The 19746-nt window shown below is 43.6% G+C and overlaps 1 protein-coding gene across 1 annotated transcript in view; it reads left to right on the top strand.

The window, feature by feature from the left end:
- The first annotated feature begins 7988 nt into the window (after window positions 1–7988).
- The window catches only part of sf3a3 (splicing factor 3a, subunit 3), a 35898-nt gene continuing 24140 nt past the window's right edge, over window positions 7989–19746 (top strand). Inside the window, exons 1-6 of the mRNA XM_080211298.1 lie at window positions 7989–8148; window positions 12489–12536; window positions 16092–16144; window positions 17233–17338; window positions 18228–18300; window positions 19008–19099. Of these exons, the coding sequence (XP_080067424.1) occupies window positions 8053–8148; window positions 12489–12536; window positions 16092–16144; window positions 17233–17338; window positions 18228–18300; window positions 19008–19099 (468 nt within the window). The 5' untranslated portion in view covers window positions 7989–8052. The remainder of the gene's footprint in view (window positions 8149–12488; window positions 12537–16091; window positions 16145–17232; window positions 17339–18227; window positions 18301–19007; window positions 19100–19746) is intronic.

Below are 19746 nucleotides of genomic sequence, written 5' to 3'. Positions count from 1 at the left end.
TATTTATAAAGGTAACCCCAGCTGAACTGACCTATCTCAACTACTGTCCAAAAGACAGCGTATGATGCCATCTAGTGATCATTGAACAAATAACACAGCCACTGAGGGGCGGAAAGCAGGATTACAGGAGTGGGAAACAGAGCACAAAGTGTTGGAGAAGTTGGAAGTTTTGAGGAAGAATTTATACCTGAAACATCAGCTCATGGCTCTTCAGTGGATACTGCCAGAATGTTCTGCTTCTGTCAATAAAAACCGGGAGCATTTGTTTTTACAATTAGAATTGATTTATTATTTGTCACATATTAATATATAGGGAAAAGTATTGTTTCTTGCATGCTATACAGAAAAGCATACACTTCATAGAGAAGAAAAAAGAGAGTGCAGAATGTAGTGTTACAGTCATAGGGTATAGAGAAAGATCAACTTAATGTAGGGTCAGTCCATTCAAAAGTCTGATGGCAGCAGGGAAGAAGATGTTCTTCAATCAGTTGGCATGTGACCTCAGATTTTTGAATCTTTTTCCTGATGGAAGAAGGCGAAAGAGAAAACGGCCGGGGTGCGTGGGGTACTTAATTATGCTGGCTGCTTTACTGAGGCAGTGGGAAGTGTGGACAAAGTCAATGGATGGGAGGTTGGTTTGCGTGGTGGATTGGGCTTCATTCATGACCTTTTGTAATGTCTTGCAGTCTTAGACAGAGCAGGAGACATATCAAGCTGTGATACAACCAGCTTGATTTCTATGATTCATCTGTAAAAGTTGGTGAAAGTTGTAGCTGACAAGCCAAATTTTCTTAGTCTTCTGAGAAAATAGAGGTGTTGGTGGGCTTTCTTAACCACAATACTCCTGAATCAAAGAATCAGCTACTCGCCAATAGAAGTCAACTACACTGAATCGAAATCAGGTCCCTGACAATGTGAGGCAGCAGTGCTAACTACTGCTCCACTATCAAACTTTCATCATGGCATCATGCACTTAATGGCTAGTCTCTTCAGGGATCTCACAAAAGCATTAGCAAGGGACACGTATAAACACTCATTCTCTCACAGAAACTTTCACATCACCATCATTCCATCTTCTGGCCCTTTTGGGGGCAGCTCACCACACACTGGGGACAAGTAGCTGACGCAACCTCTGCTCCATCACATTTCATCACATGCCTTCCTTTCAGCTTCATCTAGGCCAAGCTAGCATTCAACAGGCATGAAATATCACAGACTGTTGTGAGATGGCTGATATTATTGCCTTCACTAAGTTCGAGGAGGCTGCAACTGCACTTACTGGGGAGCAAAGGGGAAGGGGACTGGCCTCTCCCAGCCGCATAATCCAGATAACAGCTCTCCAAATCCTGACAATCACACTGAATGCCATGTAGTCTTACAGCTCATGCTCATCAACTGAAAATTGATTCTCTATTTTTTGGGCATGAGCAGATTGAGGCCTACAAGGCAGCCAACCAACAGTCTGAGCCCCCAGACCATGTCTGAAGCAAAACTCTAGAAAAACCTCACAGGGTTCGCCCACACCTTCTACCAGCACAGAGACACACACAACTTCACCATAGAATCCCTATAGTGCAGGAAATGGTTGTTCACGTCTGCAGTGACTTTCCAATAGAGCATCCTACCTTGGCCCACCCCCTGCCCTATCTCTGTAACCCCACTAATCCTACACATTTTTGGACACCAAAGATCAATTTAGCATGGCCAATCCAGCTAACCTGCACATCTTTGGACTGTGGGAGGAAACTGGGGCACCCGGAGGAAACCCACGCAGACATGGGGAGAATGTGCAAACTCCATACAGACAGTGACCTGAGACCGGAACTGAACCCAGGTCCCTGGCACTGTGAGACAGCAGTGTTAATCATTGTGCCACCTTGGTGGGACATAGCTCGAGATTAGACTCAGGGTCACTTTCTGGAGAGCACCTCACTGACCCGCCCCCACAGCAGTTGGAGGCAGTGACAGCCCAGGTTTCAGGCACTCGGTGGGCAGGTGGATGACAGCCATCCACTCAGTCCCAATCAGATGATGAACCTTTGCTAGCGTCTGCCAGCCGAAAGATGGTCTGAAGTGACAGACGGCAGAATATCAGGGATAGATTCAACAGTCACTCAGCAGCCTCGGGCGCTGACGGGGAAATCCATCCATGTTGACGTATCTCCAACATGATGGTAGCTCAAGGTCACAATGGAAAGGTTAGCAACCACCACAGAGACCTTGCTCCAACACATTTGGCCAGATTTATGATCGGCCCTGCGCCCCAAGGACACACATCCTGATGGTCACCATCAAAATATAGGCAGCGTAGGGTCGAAGCACCATGAGATCCTTCCAAGTGAACCGTCTCTGCAGGAGGTAGGGCAGTGCCCTTAGTCACGAGGAGGATGAGCATCAGCTGGACACACCGAGGAGCTCCTATCAGGACATTCCAAGGGTGTGCAGCCATTCACAGTCCCATCTGCTAGTAACCCCATGCACACCGATTGCTCAGGCTACTGAGGGTGCTTCTGTCCTTCACCATGAGACCCTTATTAGGGCATTACCTGCCAGAGGACCTCTGCCAAGGTCAACACAGGCTTCAGGACATAACAGTCTGTAAGCTGCCTTCTTCTCGCAATGGATGTTTGGGGCTGCAGCCAGGCGTAGCAGTAGGGTTAGGAAAGTTAAGAAATTTTGATGTCATTTTTGGGTCATGAGTGTGTTATCACTGCAAAGAAACCGTATTTTTGTGAATACATTTGCTGGCTATGTGAATGCTTAGGTCAATTGATGGTGTGGTGAATTTGTACATTGGAATCCCCTTATGTTGCGAATTAGCCACCCTCCTGCTCAGTAATAGTATCTCACTGTGAGATTAACATTCAGTGAAGTCAATTTCCAATGAACTCGTCTCCATTTCCTTTTTATAATGTCAGGGAAATGTATTTAAATCTTTATTTAAGTGTGAGATGTAAGCATTTCTAACCCTTCATCCTCAAGGAAACCTGTTGAGTTAGTGCAATTCATTAACACTGATATACTCATGGTATTTGTGAATCCTGAGTGGGAATGGCAGAACACAAGACACTCATGGGAGAATCAGATCCTTCAGCATTATCTGATCTCAGTCACAGCCGTGTTTGCATCTTTAGACGGTCACGAGAGCTTCAAATCTTCTCCTGCGTCACTCTCCTTCCTCAATGGATTCTCAATTCCCAGAATGAGAACTGGAGAAATTGAGTTCTGCCATCACCTTCAGTGCCACTGTCCGGGGGCGTGTGCCTCCAACCCCAAATGGTATCAGGTCTTCATGGAGAATGTGGTATTTATAATGTACTAGATCCTGGGACAAGCGCAGATGTGCCCAGTGCTGCCACTCACTCATTTGTAAATAGGAAACTTTTCTACATTCGTAGGGCACTGTGCACTGAAACAGAGATCATGGCCTGGCCATTCATGAGACAAGAGCACACAAGCACGAGGGCAGGACTTATTCTCATTGTGAATGAATGGGCATTCCCTGAGATGAAAGGGAATTGCATTGAGAGTTTGGAGAGATGTGACAATATGCCCTCATTTAATTTTACCATTCCTAGAGCAATCAGCAATTTAAGTATCACAGGGTTTTCAATGTCTCCCCTCCTCAATGGCATCATCGTGTTAATACTGACCTCAGCAACCTCCTGAGTTTCCTGGACCTCTGGATCTTCCTCTTCCATTGAGCTCTCATTCTCCTCCAATGCCTTCTAGCAAGGACTCACTTCTTTGCGCTGCCAGGTTGCAAAGGGCACAGCGCACACTGAAGTTGGAATCCTTGTCGGGACTGCGTTGCAGAAAGCCACCTGAGTGGTCCAAGCATCTAAAGCACGTTTTCAGAAGCCCGATGGTCTGCTTTATTAGGGAGTGTGCAGAACTGTGAGCAGCCTCGTTCTTCTCTAGGAATGACTCTGAGGGTGATGTACCATTGAAAGACAGGAATGATTAAAGCATCAAGAGAGTGAAACTTTAAATATAAAAGCTAAGGGTTCACAGATTTCCCTGCCCTACACGCATGGAGGCTGATGCAGCCTTGTCCCTGAGAGGCTAGCACACACATTGAGGTGACCAAAATGGTATCTGGAGCCATGTGTCAGACAATAATGAAGTACATGACCCGAACTAGTTCTGTTCTCCAAATCTCTGATGTACATCCTAATGACTGGTCAGTTGCTTGTGAACAATGAGTGGGTGCTCTTTGTCCTGACATGAATGCCAATTCTGGTAAACATGTGACTGGACCTCATTGATGGAATGTCACATATGTTGCAGTGGTGCCTCCTTCACTATCGCTTATACTCACAATGTCCCACTTATGTCACCCTATACCAGTGGGAAACCCACGGGCAGGAGTGCACTGCTGGCAGAACTGGAGAATCCCACAAACCTGAACGGCCAGGGAATTCTAGCCATTATTCTTGAAACACAGCAATTTTGATGTGAAGGCCAATGAGTTCTAAATATCTCCTTAACACACTAATGAAGGCATTGGCTTTCAGTAGCTTTCTTCCCAAGGTGGCCTCCCTTTTCATTCCTGCAGCACCAACCAGGCGCCCACAGAAAGAGGACCCTTAGTCCAGTAGTACGCTCCTCCCACACTGCCTTAGAACCCTCTTGATCAGATCTGCTGTTACTTTCGTTTTGAGCCTGCACCATTACTGTGGTCCAGCAAGACAGTTGTTCTTTTACCTCCAAACAGAATTCAATGCTCCCTCTCTCACTGTCCATGTGCCAGAGTTATGCCTTGAACTCACAATGCGAAGATAAACATTCCTTTTGCTGTTCTACAGCCTCCCCCAATAATACTGGATCCCACCATTATTATGGTGGACGTTCCTACCTTCCCATCGAGCCCATTACTTGCTCCATGTGGACCTCTACCCACCCCATCTAGGGGCTTGGTCACCTAGCAATGCTTCATATACACCATCTCCCATTGTTGTATGTTCCCAGGTTGCAGATCTCTCCAACTACCATCACCGTCCCATCTGCAACAAAGTCCAGGGACAATGAGTATGAGACAGACCTGCACACTAAGCTTTGTTCTTTCCTCTGGAGCACATGTCCCTCCCTGCACCTGGAGTACACCATATTCCCAATGATTCCTCCTGCTGCATGTCCTCTGAACCTCTGGTCTGTCTTGTATCTCTGACTTCTGACTATCAGGTCCATAAAGCCTCTAGACTGTGACCCCTTTCCACATTGCCACAGGGGTGTCTGTACTCTGTGACCCCTGACTGCAAACCCCAGAACAAGGCTTTGGACTTTCACAGAATTCCTCATTGCTGTAAAGATTAAGGATTAAAGTGTCTCCTCCCAAACTACCTCACCAATCCCTGAGTCTCTGTGCGACCCATCCAGCATGTAACACTAACCCCTCTCCCTCCTATTCTAGAGTCTGCATCCCTTTCTAGTCAACAATGTGTTATCACCCCCTTGCTCATATACCCATGTCAGGTTCCAGCTTCCCACCCCCAGTCTCCCCTTTGCCTTCCACCGTGCCCCCTTTCCCCCGTCACATCTCCTGCCAGCCTTCCTCCCTCCTTGTGCACCTTGCATTCGCTTTTCCCCAGCTCACTGCCCTTTCATAACCTTCCCTCCCTTTCCCTCCCCCAGCCCCTTGTGTTCAACCTTCCCCCTCTCACAGCTCTTGCAGAATCCTTCTTCCCCCCTCTCCACCCACTCCCTTGTGTTTGTCATCCCCACCTTCTGCTCTCGCCCCATCCTGGTCGCAATGCTTATTTCTGAATGTGGAGGCCAGCATGAGCCCCCCAGCACAGCGCTGTGCTTCTGGACAATAAGAGCACAAACAGACCAACCCTACAACCCGAGCGGTGTGGCATTCATCACAACAAGACTGGCGCAACCCTCTAGTTGGTATGCTATGTGTGTTATATACAACTCACAAGTGAACTGACTTGTGCACATCTCTCTCATTTTCAAACAGATTTGATGCTAACGTAATTTCCTGCTGGCATGATGAAGGAGTGGAAGTTGTGAGGAGATTCTGAGGAGCTACTATTTCAATGAGATATTAATGAATGCCGAGGGGCAGCAGGATAACCGATTGCCATTAACCCACCATCGGGAGAGTTGCTAACTGTTTTTATGCTGGCAGTTTTCCGACCTTTTACCAGCAATGAGATTCTCTCCTCCCACCCACCATGAATCCCACCACAGCAGGGGGATGGGAGATATCCACCCTTAGAGTTCAGTAAATTGAATAGCTATATGTCTGTTGAAGGTTGGTGACCTGGCTGACTACAGCCTGGACTAAGTCTTACTGCTGCTTTCACTGAGTGATCCTGTTGCTTTTGGCTTTGAGGTGCTTGAAAGATGCAGACAGATAATTTATCTGTTTTACTCAACACAGCAGCACTGGGCTTTGTACTTTTGAAAAACTCTCTGTCTGTGACACTTGGAAAGTCAAAATCAGCAGACAGGATTCAAGTTGAATGGGGGAGAGAGAAAGAGAGAGAGGTGGAAGCAATCCACTCAAAGTCCTGTACATTCAGAGTCTCAGTTGTTTGTTCATTCTGCAGTAAAAACAGAAGGGGTTGGTTTGTCACATGACCATCTCTCTCCAGTTGTCAAGTGACCTAAATGCGGTTATGGTTAGTGTACTCCAGTTACCTTGATTAGATCATGGCTGGGAATTCCCACCTCAGCCAGGGTAGCCATTGTCCAAGTCATAATTTCTAATGGTTGGCTCCATACGTTTGAGGACCCAGGTTCTTGTCTGAACATTTTGTTAATGAGACAGAAGATGGCCCCCCTTCATCTCTTTCAAGACATTGTCCCTGGTGCGGAAGGATATGGTGCATCAGCAGTGGGCAAGCTTCTATAATTAATTTTTCTGGATAGAATCAATAATCACTTGGAAAATATGGATTGATTAGGAAAAGCCACCACGAATTTCTAAAGGGAAAATTTTGTTCAAATAGCTTGAGGAGGTAAAAGAAAGGGTCAGTGAGGGTAATGCTACTGATGTGGTGTACATGGACCATCAAAAGGTACTCAATACAATGTCACTCAAGAGACTAGTAAGACAAGCTATATCTCATGGATTAAAAGGGACTGTCATACTATAGAAATAAAATTGGTAGAATAATCGGAAGCAGAGAGTAACAGCTGAAGGATATTTTTCAGGTTACTTTCCTTAATATATATTAATGATATAAATCTTGGCGTGCAGGGGACAGTTTCAAAGTTTGTGGATGTTACATAACAGTATTGCAAACTGTGAAGAGGGCAGTGCAGAACTTCAAAAAGATGTAGACAATTTGATGGAGTAGGTAGATGGGTGACAGATGAAGGTCAGTGCGGAGAAGTGTAAGATGATGCATTTTGGTAAGAAGAACATGGAGTGAGAATACAGAATAAGGGGTAAAATACTTAAGGAGGTGCAGGAGCAGAAGGATCTGGGTGTATTTGTGTACAGATTATTGAAGGTGGCAGGACAGCAAACATGGAGCTAGTTCTCAGATTGGACTATACCCTGCACATATGAATAAAGTTATGTGTGATCAATAAACAACTAATGTTCAACACATCAACCTTAAAACAATATTCCACAAAATGCAAACATTTCGTGACTAATACCCTGATGTCGAGTTTTAATAAATAATCTGCCGGATTCTACTATCAGCAATCCAGGAGAGAAATCAAAGAGACATCATTGTTTTTGAAGTCATGCTTTATTTAGTAAGAAAACATATTGAAATTAGATGAATCGGCTGTTTCTCTGTATGAGCTGGTCTGTTTGGAAGAGGGTTCTCAATGCATTTATGCTTTGTAAATAAAGTGGAAATTGTGGAAATGCTGAGGGGCTTTTGTTAAAAAAGAAACAAACAAATCCCATTTTCCATTTGGAAGCCGCCTGGGAGGCGGAACCTTTCTGCGGCGCCTCACTCAGCGGTCGACGAAGAGCGGGTGCACCTCCCATTCCGGAAGGCCCTAGACGTCACATCCGACGGGCTGTCCAATCGGAGAGCGGGTCCGTCTGTCTGGGAGAGTCTGGGTGTTGCGGCCGTCATGGAGACCATCCTGGAGCAGCAGCGCCGATACCATGAGGAGAAGGAGCGGCTGATGGACGTGATGGTGAAGGAGATGATGGTGAAGAAGTCCACGGTGAGGAGCGCGGGGCGCCGGCAGCAGCGGGAAGGCCGCGACCGACCGGCCCCAGGGGAGCGATACACCCCCAGTATGGGCACTCACTTCACCCCCGCCCCAGACACTCACTCCCTATCCAAACAGTAACCCCCCCCCCCCCCACCCTGGACGCTCACTTCACCCCCTTCCCTCTCCACAAATCCCTACAGCACTTGGGGAAATAAATAGTGATGTCTTGAGGAGTGTACATATTACAGAGAAGGAGGTACTGGAAATCTTAAAGCACATCAAGGTAGATAAATCCTGGGACCTGGTGAAGTGCATCCCAGGACGTTGTGGGAGGAAATTGCGGGTCCCCTAGCCGATATATCTGAACCATCGATAGTCACGGGTGAGGTGCCTGAAGATTGGAGGGCGGCAAACGTTGTGCCTTTGTTTAAAAAGGACCGCAGGGAAAAGCCTGGAAACTACAGGCCAGAGAGCCTCACATCTGTGGTGGGTAAATTGTTGGAAGGTATTTTGAGAGACAGAATCTGTAGCATTTAGAAATGCTAGGACTGATTAGGGACAGTTGGCATAGCTTTGTGAGTGGAAAACCATGTCTCACAAATTTAATTGAATTTTTTGAAAGGGTAACAAAGAAGGTTGATGAGGGCAGTGCAGTTGATGTTGTTTACATGTACTTTAGAAAGACGTTTGACAAGGTACCGCATGGTAAGTTGTTGAGTAAGGTTGAATCTCACGGGATCCAGGGTGAGGTAGCTAAATGGATACAAAATTGGCTTGATGACAGAAGCCAGAGAGTGGTTATAGAGGGTTTTTCAAACTGGAGGTTTGTGACCAGCAGTGTGCCTCAGGGATCAGTGCTGGGTCCATTGTTGTTTGTCATTTATATTAATGATTTGGATTCAATTTAGGAGGCATGGTTAGTAAGTTTGCAGATGACACCAAGATTGGTGGCATAGTGGACAGTGAAGAAGGTTATTTTGAATTGTAACAGGATCTGCCTTTTATCAGTGGGCTGATAAATAGCAGATGGAGTTTAATTTAGATAAATGTGAGGTGATGCAGTTTGGTAGATTGAACCAGTGCTGGGCTTACTCAGTTAATAGTAGGGTGTTGAGGAGAGTTACAGAACTAGGGGTAAAGGTTCATAACTGCTTGAAAGTGAAGTCACAGGTGGACAGTGGTGAAGAAGGCATTTAGCATGCTTGGTTTCATTGGTCAAAACATTCAGTATAGGAGTTGGGACATCTTGTTGAAGTTGTACGAGACAATGGTAAGGCCACACTTGGAATGCTGTGTACAATTCTCGTCACCCTATTATAGAAAGGATATTATTAAACTAGAAAGAGTGCAAAAAAGATTTACTAGGATGCTACCGGGACTTGATGATTTGAGTTATAAGGATAGACTGGGACTTTTTTCCCTGGAGCGTAGGAGACTTAGGGATGATCTTATAGAGTATAAAGTAATGAGGGGCATATATTGACTATATAGCTGATCTATTTTCCCAAAGGAAGGGGAGTCTAAAATTAGAGGGCATAGGTTTAAGCACAAAAGGAGGCCATTCAGCCAATCTAGCTTGTGCCAGCTCCTGCCCAGATTTATTCCGTGACCCCATGTATTTACCTTGTTAATCCCCCTAACCTAAACATCTTTGGACACTAAGGCATAGCCACCCTGAAATCAGGGTGTGTGAGGCTTGGAGAATGGCATTCCCTGTTGGTCTCTGGCATGATCATATGAGCCTCCGGCTGGCATGCTGGTAAAAGTAGAGCCAAAGGATCATAGATGTTTATATCATGGAAACAGGCCCTTTGACCCAACTTGCCCATGCCACCCAGTTTTGAGCATTAATGCCCGCATTTTGTCCATATCCCTCTATACCCATCTTACCCATGTAATGATCTTAATTTTTTTTAAAAGACAAAATTGTACCTGCCTCTACTATTACCTCTGGCAACTTGTTCCAGACCCTCACCACCCTCTGTGTGAAGAAATTGCCCCTCTGGACTCTTTTATATCTCCCCCTCTCACCTTAGATCTATGCCCTCTAGCATTAGACCCCTTTACCTTAGGAAAAACATATTGACGATCTCGCTGGTCTGTGTCCCTCATTATTTTATAGACGCCTATAAGATCACCCATAAATCTCCTTACGAGCAAGTGTTGCATCTTCTACCTTCCGTTTCAGGTGCTAAATACCCTTTCAGGTGAAGCAATGCTTCACATGCATTTCCTTCAATCTGATCTATTGCATTCATTGCTCCCAATGCAGTCTACTCTACATCGGAGAGACCAAATGCAGACTGTGTGACTGCTTTGCTGAACACCTCCGGTCCGTCCGCAAGCAGGGCCCATACCTTTCTAAAACTTGCCACTTCAACCCACCACCCGACTGTCCTGTCCACATGCCTGTCCTTGGCCTTTTTCAATGCCTAGCAAACCCCAATGCAATCTGGAGGAACAGCACTTCATCTTCCGATTGGGCACTTTACAGCCTTCTGGACTGAACATTGAGTTCAACCATTTCAGAGTATGAACTCTCCCCTTCGTCCATTTCCATTTATTTTATTTCATTGTATTTCATCCTATTCTTTCATTTTATCATCCTTCTTCCTCACGTCCATTTTTCCACTTTCCATTCCAGCTTTCCTCCTTGCTGCCACCCCCCCCCCCCCCCCCCACCCTTGCTCCCACCTAACTCACTTCACTGAGCATTGCAGTAGTTTTTAAGAAGATGTTTTCAAAGCTTTCCAGTAGAAATGATGCCTCTGAACTAGAGTTTTTAGCTTGCATAGCATAGATTGATTGTACTTTGTTCATCATTGAGGTCTTCAAATTAATTGGAGCCATCTACATTAGAGGTTGAATTAGCTTGGTTATGGAGTCGGAAATTGCTTCCACTTGCATTTTCAGAATGTAATTCAGTCTGGAGTCTGGTGAACTGTGATCATTTGATTAGTGGTAACAATAGCACTGTCTTATTACATTGCTGAAAGGAAATCAGTGCTTTGGAGTAAGATTTATGCCCACATCTATTGTAAGTATTTTACCTGGATGTCCCAACGTGAATTTTTAGTAATTGCTCTGCTTGATTTAGAAGCAATTAAAATGTAGACAGGGCTCCCGTTCATACATGGCTGTGAATTAGAACCATAGAAGTGTTACAGCACAGAGGGGGGCCTTTAGCCCATCATGTTCATGCCAACCCAAAGATACCAGGTGCCCTTTTTAATCCCATCTTCTTGCACATGGCCCATAGCCTTGCAACGTACAGCACTTAAGGTGCAGATCCAGATACTTTTTTGAAAAGTTTTGGATCTCTCCTTCCACCATCAACTCAGACAGCAAAGTCCAGACACCAATCACCCTCCGTATAAAAAAAGTTTTCCTCATGTCCCTTCTAATCCTTCTGCCACTTAACTTGAATCAATGAACCCCGGTTTTGAACTCTCTGCCGAGGGAAATGGGTTCCCCTCACTATTTTGTTTACCTCAATCATGTCACACCTCAGCCTTCTCTGTTTCAAGAAAAACAACCACAATCTCTCTTCATAGCTACAATTCTCCAACGCTGGCAACATTGTAGTAAATCTCTGCACTCTCACCAGAGCAATTACATCCTTCCTGTAATTTGGTACACAAAACTCCAATTGTGGTCTCACCAGTGTCTTACACAGTTTCATTATTGTATCCCTACTTGTGTATTCTATATCTCTGCCAATGAAGGAGAGCATTCCATATGCTTTCTTTAAAAGCTTACCTACCTGTACTGCCACTGTTTGGGCCCGTGCACTTGCATGCCAAGATCTCTGACTTCATCTATCCCTTGTAGTATATTCCCATTTATTGTGTATTTCCTTTTACTGTTTGACCTCCCAAAATACATTACCTCACCTTATCAAAGCTGAACTCCGTCTGACCCTTTTCTGCCCACTCCACCCACCCATCTGTATCATTTTGAAGATTACAATCATCCTCTACACCACATGGCCAATTTTTGTGTCATCTGCAAATTTCCCAATTGTGCCCCCCATGTTCAACTCCAAATTGTTAATATATAAAACAAACAGGGGTGCCAGCACTGAGCTCTGCAGAACACCACCTCAAATGATAATGCTGCTTCTGCTCAATGTTATTATCGGATCAGATGGTGAGTCTTTCTACCAGTTTTTTTCCCGTTATCTTGTGAAGGGAGAAGTGTTTGCTGCTATGTCAAGATTTGTTAATAGTTTTGAATAAGTGGTGAAGCTCTGCTGATGCAAAGCAATTTTGACTGGTGAGGCTAGAATTTGAATTTCAATCTTGTTGATTGTTTTAAAAATCATTAAATTTTAAATATTTCTTTTCCAGCTTAGAGACCAGATCAACTCTGATCATCGGGCTAGAGCAGTGCTTGATGTAAGTAAGATTACTGTGACCAGGCCTTTGTATCTATCTGTCATTTAAGACTTGCTCTTAATTTTGCTGGCTTGCCATAAAATCAGTAGTATAGATCAGGTATGTGTAAATTTGTTATGGTTCTGAATTGTGCACTAGTTTCATTTGTTCCCTGTTAAACACACACAACTTCATTCTAAGTAATCAGCAGTTTTGTCATTCAAGCCACCATTTTATTAGGCCATATACTTGATGGTAATCGGTTAGCTTCCTTAGTAGGTGTGATTTCATGGGTGTTGACAATGGTGCTGTATGCACATATAGAATCATAGGATCAAAGAATTCCGCCAGTTTAGGAGGCGGCCATTTGGCCCATCAAGTCTGAACTGACATCAATCCCATCCAGGCCCAATCCCCAGAACCCCACGTATTTACCCTGCTAGTCCCCCTGACACTAAAGGGCAATTTTAGCATGGCCAATCAACCTAATCTACACATCTTAGTACTGTGGGAGGAAACTGGAGCACCCAGAGGAAACTCACACAGACACAGAGAACACAACTCCACACAGACAGTCACCCAAGGCTGGAATTGGACCCAGAAACCTGACTCTGTGAGGAAGCAGTGCTAACCATTGTGCCATCCTGTGGGATGACTGTTCAATCATGATTGAACTTGTTTCCACATGTTTACCAAGCAGGTTTATTATATGATCATCTTGTTTTGAGACACCTCCCCAATCTCCCTCACCCAACTGTCTTTGTCAGTTTCCACAAGAAACATATCCTTGATAGTATGACCCCTGACCTTTCTGTTACACGGATAATACATTTGCTATTTAAATCTGTAGCTGCATGTAAGATTTTCTGTGGACATTTCATCCTGTGTTCAAATTCTTCTTTGAAATGAAGCTGTCCAATGAGCTCCCTTTCCTTGACATGCTAGATGAGAAATCTGCCGGTGGGTTCTCTACTACTATCTACCACAAGCCTACCATCACTGGTCAGTATAGGCGTGGGACTTCTTGCCATTCCATGCACTATATGATTGGTCTTATCACAACTTCGTGATTTGCTTACCATGCAAACTTGGTATTGAAATAGCATCAAAGCAGTCATGCGGAATAATGGCTATTCTGATCAGATTGTTGCTCCCTGCATCTCTCTCAAACTCCTGAATGAGTCTAAGGTCACCACTTTCAGTCTTGAAAGGTGCCTGGTCTACCTCAGCTGACTTGGAAAGGTAGTGTTTCAAAATTTAAGCAACAGATGAAGCTAATCATTTTGTGCTACTACTGTGTAGTATCTACATAAGTGGTATTCTGAACCAGCAGGATGCTTCCATCAGGCCAAAAGGGTGTTCTGCCTACAATGGAAATGAGTAATGTGGCACATGAATTTCAGTATTCGTGATGCCCGGTATGTTGGCCATGCATTCCAATGCCCATGGGATCATATCAAACAGCACAACTGTTCAGCTGTTGGCAATAGGCAAAGTACTGACTATACTCAATCAGCCTACACATAGTGTACAAGGCATGAAGGTTATGCTGAACATACGCAAGACACTAGTTAGACCTCAGCTGAAATGTTGTATAGAGCTCTGGGTACCACACCATAGGAAGGATGCGAACTCGTTGAGAGTATGCAGAAGAGATTTACAAGAATGGTTACAGGAATAAGAAACTTCAGTTATGAAGATATATTGGAGAGTTTGAGACTGATCTCTTTGGAGAGAAGAAGGTTAAGAGGAGTTTTGATACAGGTATTCAAAATCATGAGGGGGCTTGACAAGAGTAGATAGGGAGAAACTGTTCCTGCTCATAAAAGGATTGAAAATGAGGGGGCATGGATATAAAGTGATTTGCAAAAGAAGCAAATGTGATGTGATAAGAAACGTCTTCACACAGCCAGTGGTTCGAGTCTGGTACAGACGTGTGGGCCAAAGGTGGCCTTCTGTACCATAACAATTCTGTGAAACTGAAAGTATAGGGGGCTGTTCCCCCAAAAGAATTCTAAGTGTTAAATTTGCAAAAGAACCTCCCACACTCTGTGCACGGCAGAGTGCACTAGTGTGAATATTATTAAAAGTCAGTGAGCGAAGCCTGTTCCCACTAGAGAGACCAGCAGCATAGCGCTGAATGGGCCATTGCGCATGCGCCCATCTGTCAGCGCCAGGATCAGCGCATGCACAGTCTGCCGGTTTCCCAATCACTAGCCAACCCCACAACACCAGCCCCCTTAGCCCCAAGTGGCACAACGTGCCCGGGACAGCCTTAATCTCCCTTCTCTCCCCCCCCCCCCCCCCCCCCCCCCCCCCAAAATTGGCATTCTTGACCCCACCCTAATGGCCAGCCCCAGTCACTGGCTGCCGCATCGATCCCGACTGCAGTGTGGCAGCAGGAACCTCCACCCCCACCGATTGTTCTCATTAGACCCCCACCCCTTGACACTGCCGCATGCCTGGTGGGCTGTTCTAGAGTGCCCCCTGGGCATTGAAACTTGTCCCCTTTGGATAGTGGCATCAAGCTAGGCTAGCACTGCCAAGGTGGCAATGCCCGGGGTCAATCTCCCCAGCACCCTGTCCCCCGGGGGGGCCAGGATTCCCCCTCTTCACTGCCAGGACTCCGCAAGTGGGAAGCTACCCTACACCCCGCTGGAGGGAAACATTCCTGGTGGTGGTGGGGAGAGGCTAGCGGGTGAAATTTAAGTTTTATGGAAATGGCCTCTTCCATATTTAATGTAGCGTGAGAAGCTGAAGGCACCAGAAATGGAGCACTGGGAAACACATTCAAGGCCGGGTGTCCAGCGTGAATTGCCCAAATTGGCCAACGCTTGAATCTTCCAGCCCCCTGCACTAAAAAAAAGAGGATGGGAGAAATGCCCTAATAGTGTCCAACATTGGCGGTAGTTCTTGCAATAGTTCACCAGTTACTGAGTAAACCCAATTGTGCTAAGAATTGCACTAACAACCAATTTATGATTATCAGCTAGGCTGGGCATGTGTATTAGACACTACATATAATCAGGAATGGAACCCTGGCCTTTGCAAACAACTTGTCCATGAATTGCACTTTTTTCAACAGAACAAAAGCTTGGAGGACGAATAATGCTTTGACCAGTCAGAATCCACTTGTCACACAGTCAGCACCCTCTTGTGTAGTATGAACTTTTCTTTGAGATTTGATATTCTTTCAATTCTGTCTGATGAGTGCAAGATAAGAAGCTTCATCAGCATGCCTTTTTTCAGCAGTGTATAATACTTTCTATTTAAAAGGGAATTTTCTGGCAGGGATGAATTATTCTGTTTCATTATGAACATCCAATCTCCAATTCCAATACAGACTGCTTTGATTAAGGGTGCTAGAATCATTTTTTTATAATGATTGCTACAAGTTGGGCTGGAGTTGAGAGTAAGTTTTAGATGTTATTTATCTGCTCAAGTAAAATGAAAGTAAGCAATATTTTACATTTTAAAGCTTGGAAATAGTTTAGTTGTAAATACTCATTACAGTTTCCGGTTCCTGTTGCAATTATAATTGGATTAACTTTTGAGATATCTTCATTTATTTTTCAGAGATACATGGAGGTGGCTGGAAATCTAAGAGACTTGTATGAAGATAAAGACAGGTGTGTATTATTACTGGTGTTATAACATCAGATATAATGTCATACTTGGTGACAAATGCCGTACAACGTCACAATTTTGGAACTATTTAATTTATAATGAAATGTGAAAAGTCATATTACACCTGAACTACATAAATGGAACAAACAGGTATAGTGCTTCTCTCTGGTAGGGGTTGCGCTGCATTGTCAAGTAACTCACCTTCTGCCTTGTTTGGTTGTTCTTGGTGTTGCACTGATATTGGCTGTGAGCTTTCATGCTTTGGCAGTGAGTCAGGTTGCCACTCTGCTTTACTACCGGGAAATGAAGCCACTCCTATCCCACTTGGCCTTCTGACTCAGATCAGGTGAGAATGGTGTTGTGCAGCATGTTCCTGAGTCCCTGTAACAAGGAAAACGTTGGATGCAAGGAAGCCACACCTTTTTGCAGTGTTACCTGTGGGTGTAATTCACTAGGCTTGGGGGAGGGTTCCTCGGGTGGGTAGCAGGGGGTGGGGGCGGGGTGGTGGTGGTGGTCGGCATAGGTAGCCTAATACTATTATTACTTGGAAATTAGAAGTGCTTTTAATTCTTCTAACTTTGCCTGGGTAGCTCTTGCTGTAAGACAGTCAGAGCCATCTGAAGTTTGAGATTTAGATCAAAGTTTGGGATGGGTTTTTTTTTGCAGTGCATTTGCCCAGTGAAAGTTTGAATTTGCTGGGCAGCTGTCATTTAGTTCTTGTGTGGGGACTTCCAGGGGGGTTTCCCAGCATTTCAGGGTACTTCCCCAGGCACGTTATGGACTGTTAACATTTTATCCTTCTCTTGGAATGTTCTCCTGTATTTTAACCAGCATAGATGCCTCTGCCTCCACTGAAGCAGGTTTCTAAATTCTGTTAAAAAAAAATCAAAGATATTTTCTTTGTTTTTTTTATCAGTTTTTGTCAGATATTCTGTAGCTGTCTTTTGACTGCAAGTACATCCTATTTGAGGTCTATAGAGAACATATTCAGTGCCCTGAAGGTTAATTTATTAATGTTATCTGTTTTATCTGTTACATTGTGCATAATGCAGTTTCTCACATTGCTATGGGGTTTTTGTTTTGTTGACAGTATGAGGAAGGATGAGTTAAATGCCATTTCAGGACCAAATGAATTTGGAGAATTCTATAACCGGCTGAAGATGATCAAAGAATTCCACAGAAAGCACCCAAATGAGGTTGGTTCTCTCACAGACCTGGGGCTCAATTCAGGATAACATTTTTATAAAATGCCTGTCCTTGATTAGTGTCATTATGGAATATAATTTTTTTCCACCAAACTATGTAATCCACAGATACTTGCATTTAGATAATAGACACACAGATTATGGGTGGAATCTTCTGGCCTTTCACGCCAACGGGATTCTCTGGTCCCACTGCTTTGAATGGAGATTTGGCTAAGTGCCAAATTCTTCATCCTCGGGGCATGAACAGTTGGAAGCTTCTGTCCACCGAGTCTGTGTATGAGAATGCATAAGATTATGTAACAAATTGCTGAGTTTTTCATAAACTGGACTTCTTTTACCACAAGTTGAATTAACTGGGTGTCAAGAGATCCCAGTGATTAGGTTCTGCAACGAGTGGGGATATTTGTCATAATTTGTTAGATTTCATTGAGAAAGATTTCCTAACTAGTTTGGATTCATGGAACCAAAGCCTGTGTTTCAGTGCAGAATAATGTGCGTTGACACTCGGCTCCTGAACTGGCTCGATCCTGTTGCACTGGTTCGATCTTGTTACATTAAGGACAGTTAAACTTCCCTTTGCAAGTCATTCCAGATCATTGCTCAAGACGTTTAGATCTGATATAAACAAGGTGCTTTTCACATTTGGGATAGTGGGGTAGTGAATATATCCTTTATCATTTTGTAGCCTGCATTTCCCACACTTCACAGTTTCCTATCATTTATTAATCAACTTGTAACTTGTATATTTGGTATGATGTGAAATAAATAGAATAGAAATTTTTCTATTAAGGTGAATATTGTTCATCTTGAAAGTAAATAAAAATCCAAATGAAACTATTTTGAGATTGTTCATTTTTCTTTGTCCTTTATCTTTTTCAAGATAAGTATCCCAATGTCAGTGGAGTTTGAGGAGTTGATGAAGACCAGGGATAATCCAAGCGAGGAGGCACAGAGTAAGTCCGCACAACTTTGGGTAACCTCATTTCAACACTGGATCTTGTATGGAACTTAATTCATGTCAGTTTATAACAGCATTTTTAATGGTTCAATTGCACTAAACATACATTTAACATCAATGACCATGAAACAAAATGCTATTAAAACCAAGTGTTACAATATCCCATTTGTCTAAGTACAGAAATTTTCTTCCAACCTTCATAACCTTCTTATTGTTCTGGTAAACTATGGCAACTATATTTAACATTTATTACTGTAATAGCAGTTGTGAGGTACACTTCTGTACTGCATCCATGCATATTTGATGCTTTTAAGATGTTTAGTTTCCAAGTGGAAGATATTTCTGTGTGATATATCTAGCCCATTTAATGAGCAAAATATTTATTATGTTCAAGTATAATAGTTATTTACATCCCGCATAATTGTTACATGGATCACTTCTAAGTTGTGTGAAAGCCTCAAACAGCTGGTATCAATAGCATTATCAATGGTTTTAGCATTGAGATATTGTATTCTCTTCACAAACAATATTTCTTTAACTTAATGTTCCTCTCTGCGACATCTGCTTCACCAGTTGTCAATATTCAATTTCTTTTAGGAATCTTCCTAATATCATTGTTAGTCCAGGTTTCTCGCTATAAATGTACCTAGCTTGTGATTGGAATACATGTAAATAAAAATTAAATATATTTGCTTCTTGCAGACCTAGTGGAGTTCACGGATGAGGAAGGATATGGACGATATCTCGATCTTCACGACTGTTATCTGAAATATATCAACCTGAAAGGTTCAGAGGTAAGTTACAATGCAAAGTAAAAAGGTTGGATTTCAAGAGTTTGGAGCTTTTGCCTGTTTTCTATTGGAGTGCCAGCCTGCAGTTCTCCATTAAGTTAATCACTCGTCTTGGTATAATAGTGGAAAATGCCAGTGGAAAACGCCAGTTGAAAACAACGAATTTCCACAACAGTAGAAAAAAGTCAGGTGGATGTTCAGCTTGGCCAGTTCACACGCAGCTAGTTACTTTTTCGTTATAAAATGGAAGGTGAGGGCCTATTATAGGGATAATGGAAAAATATTAAAAGTAAATTAGTAGTTGAAGTGTTAGCACACAATTATATCTATTATTGTATGGAAGCATTAATTTTCTTCTTGATGTTTTAATTGCCGAATCATGAACAGGGACTATGGGATGGGACTTGGCCATTCGACCAACCTCAGGTTGACTGGTTGTGTAAGTTTGTTTAAATTTACTCTGAGGATCTACCATTATGCAGGAGTACCATTTATCCTGCACATGGTTGCAATGGTTTAGTATTGTTAATTTGGTGCATGTGATTATTTATTTTTAAAAATTCAATCTTCAAGAAATTAGTTAGCTGTAACTGTTAGAAACTTTAGCAGTAGTAGAATTGTTTTATACTTCAGAATGCCATTATCATTGG

Source organism: Carcharhinus amblyrhynchos, chromosome 24 (assembly GCF_965287045.1).
Source record: "Carcharhinus amblyrhynchos chromosome 24, sCarAmb.v2.hapA, whole genome shotgun sequence".
NCBI classification, from domain to species: Eukaryota; Metazoa; Chordata; class Chondrichthyes; order Carcharhiniformes; family Carcharhinidae; genus Carcharhinus; species Carcharhinus amblyrhynchos.
Note: the sequence above shows the minus strand (reverse complement) of the source record. Positions and strands in the feature narration are given on the sequence as shown.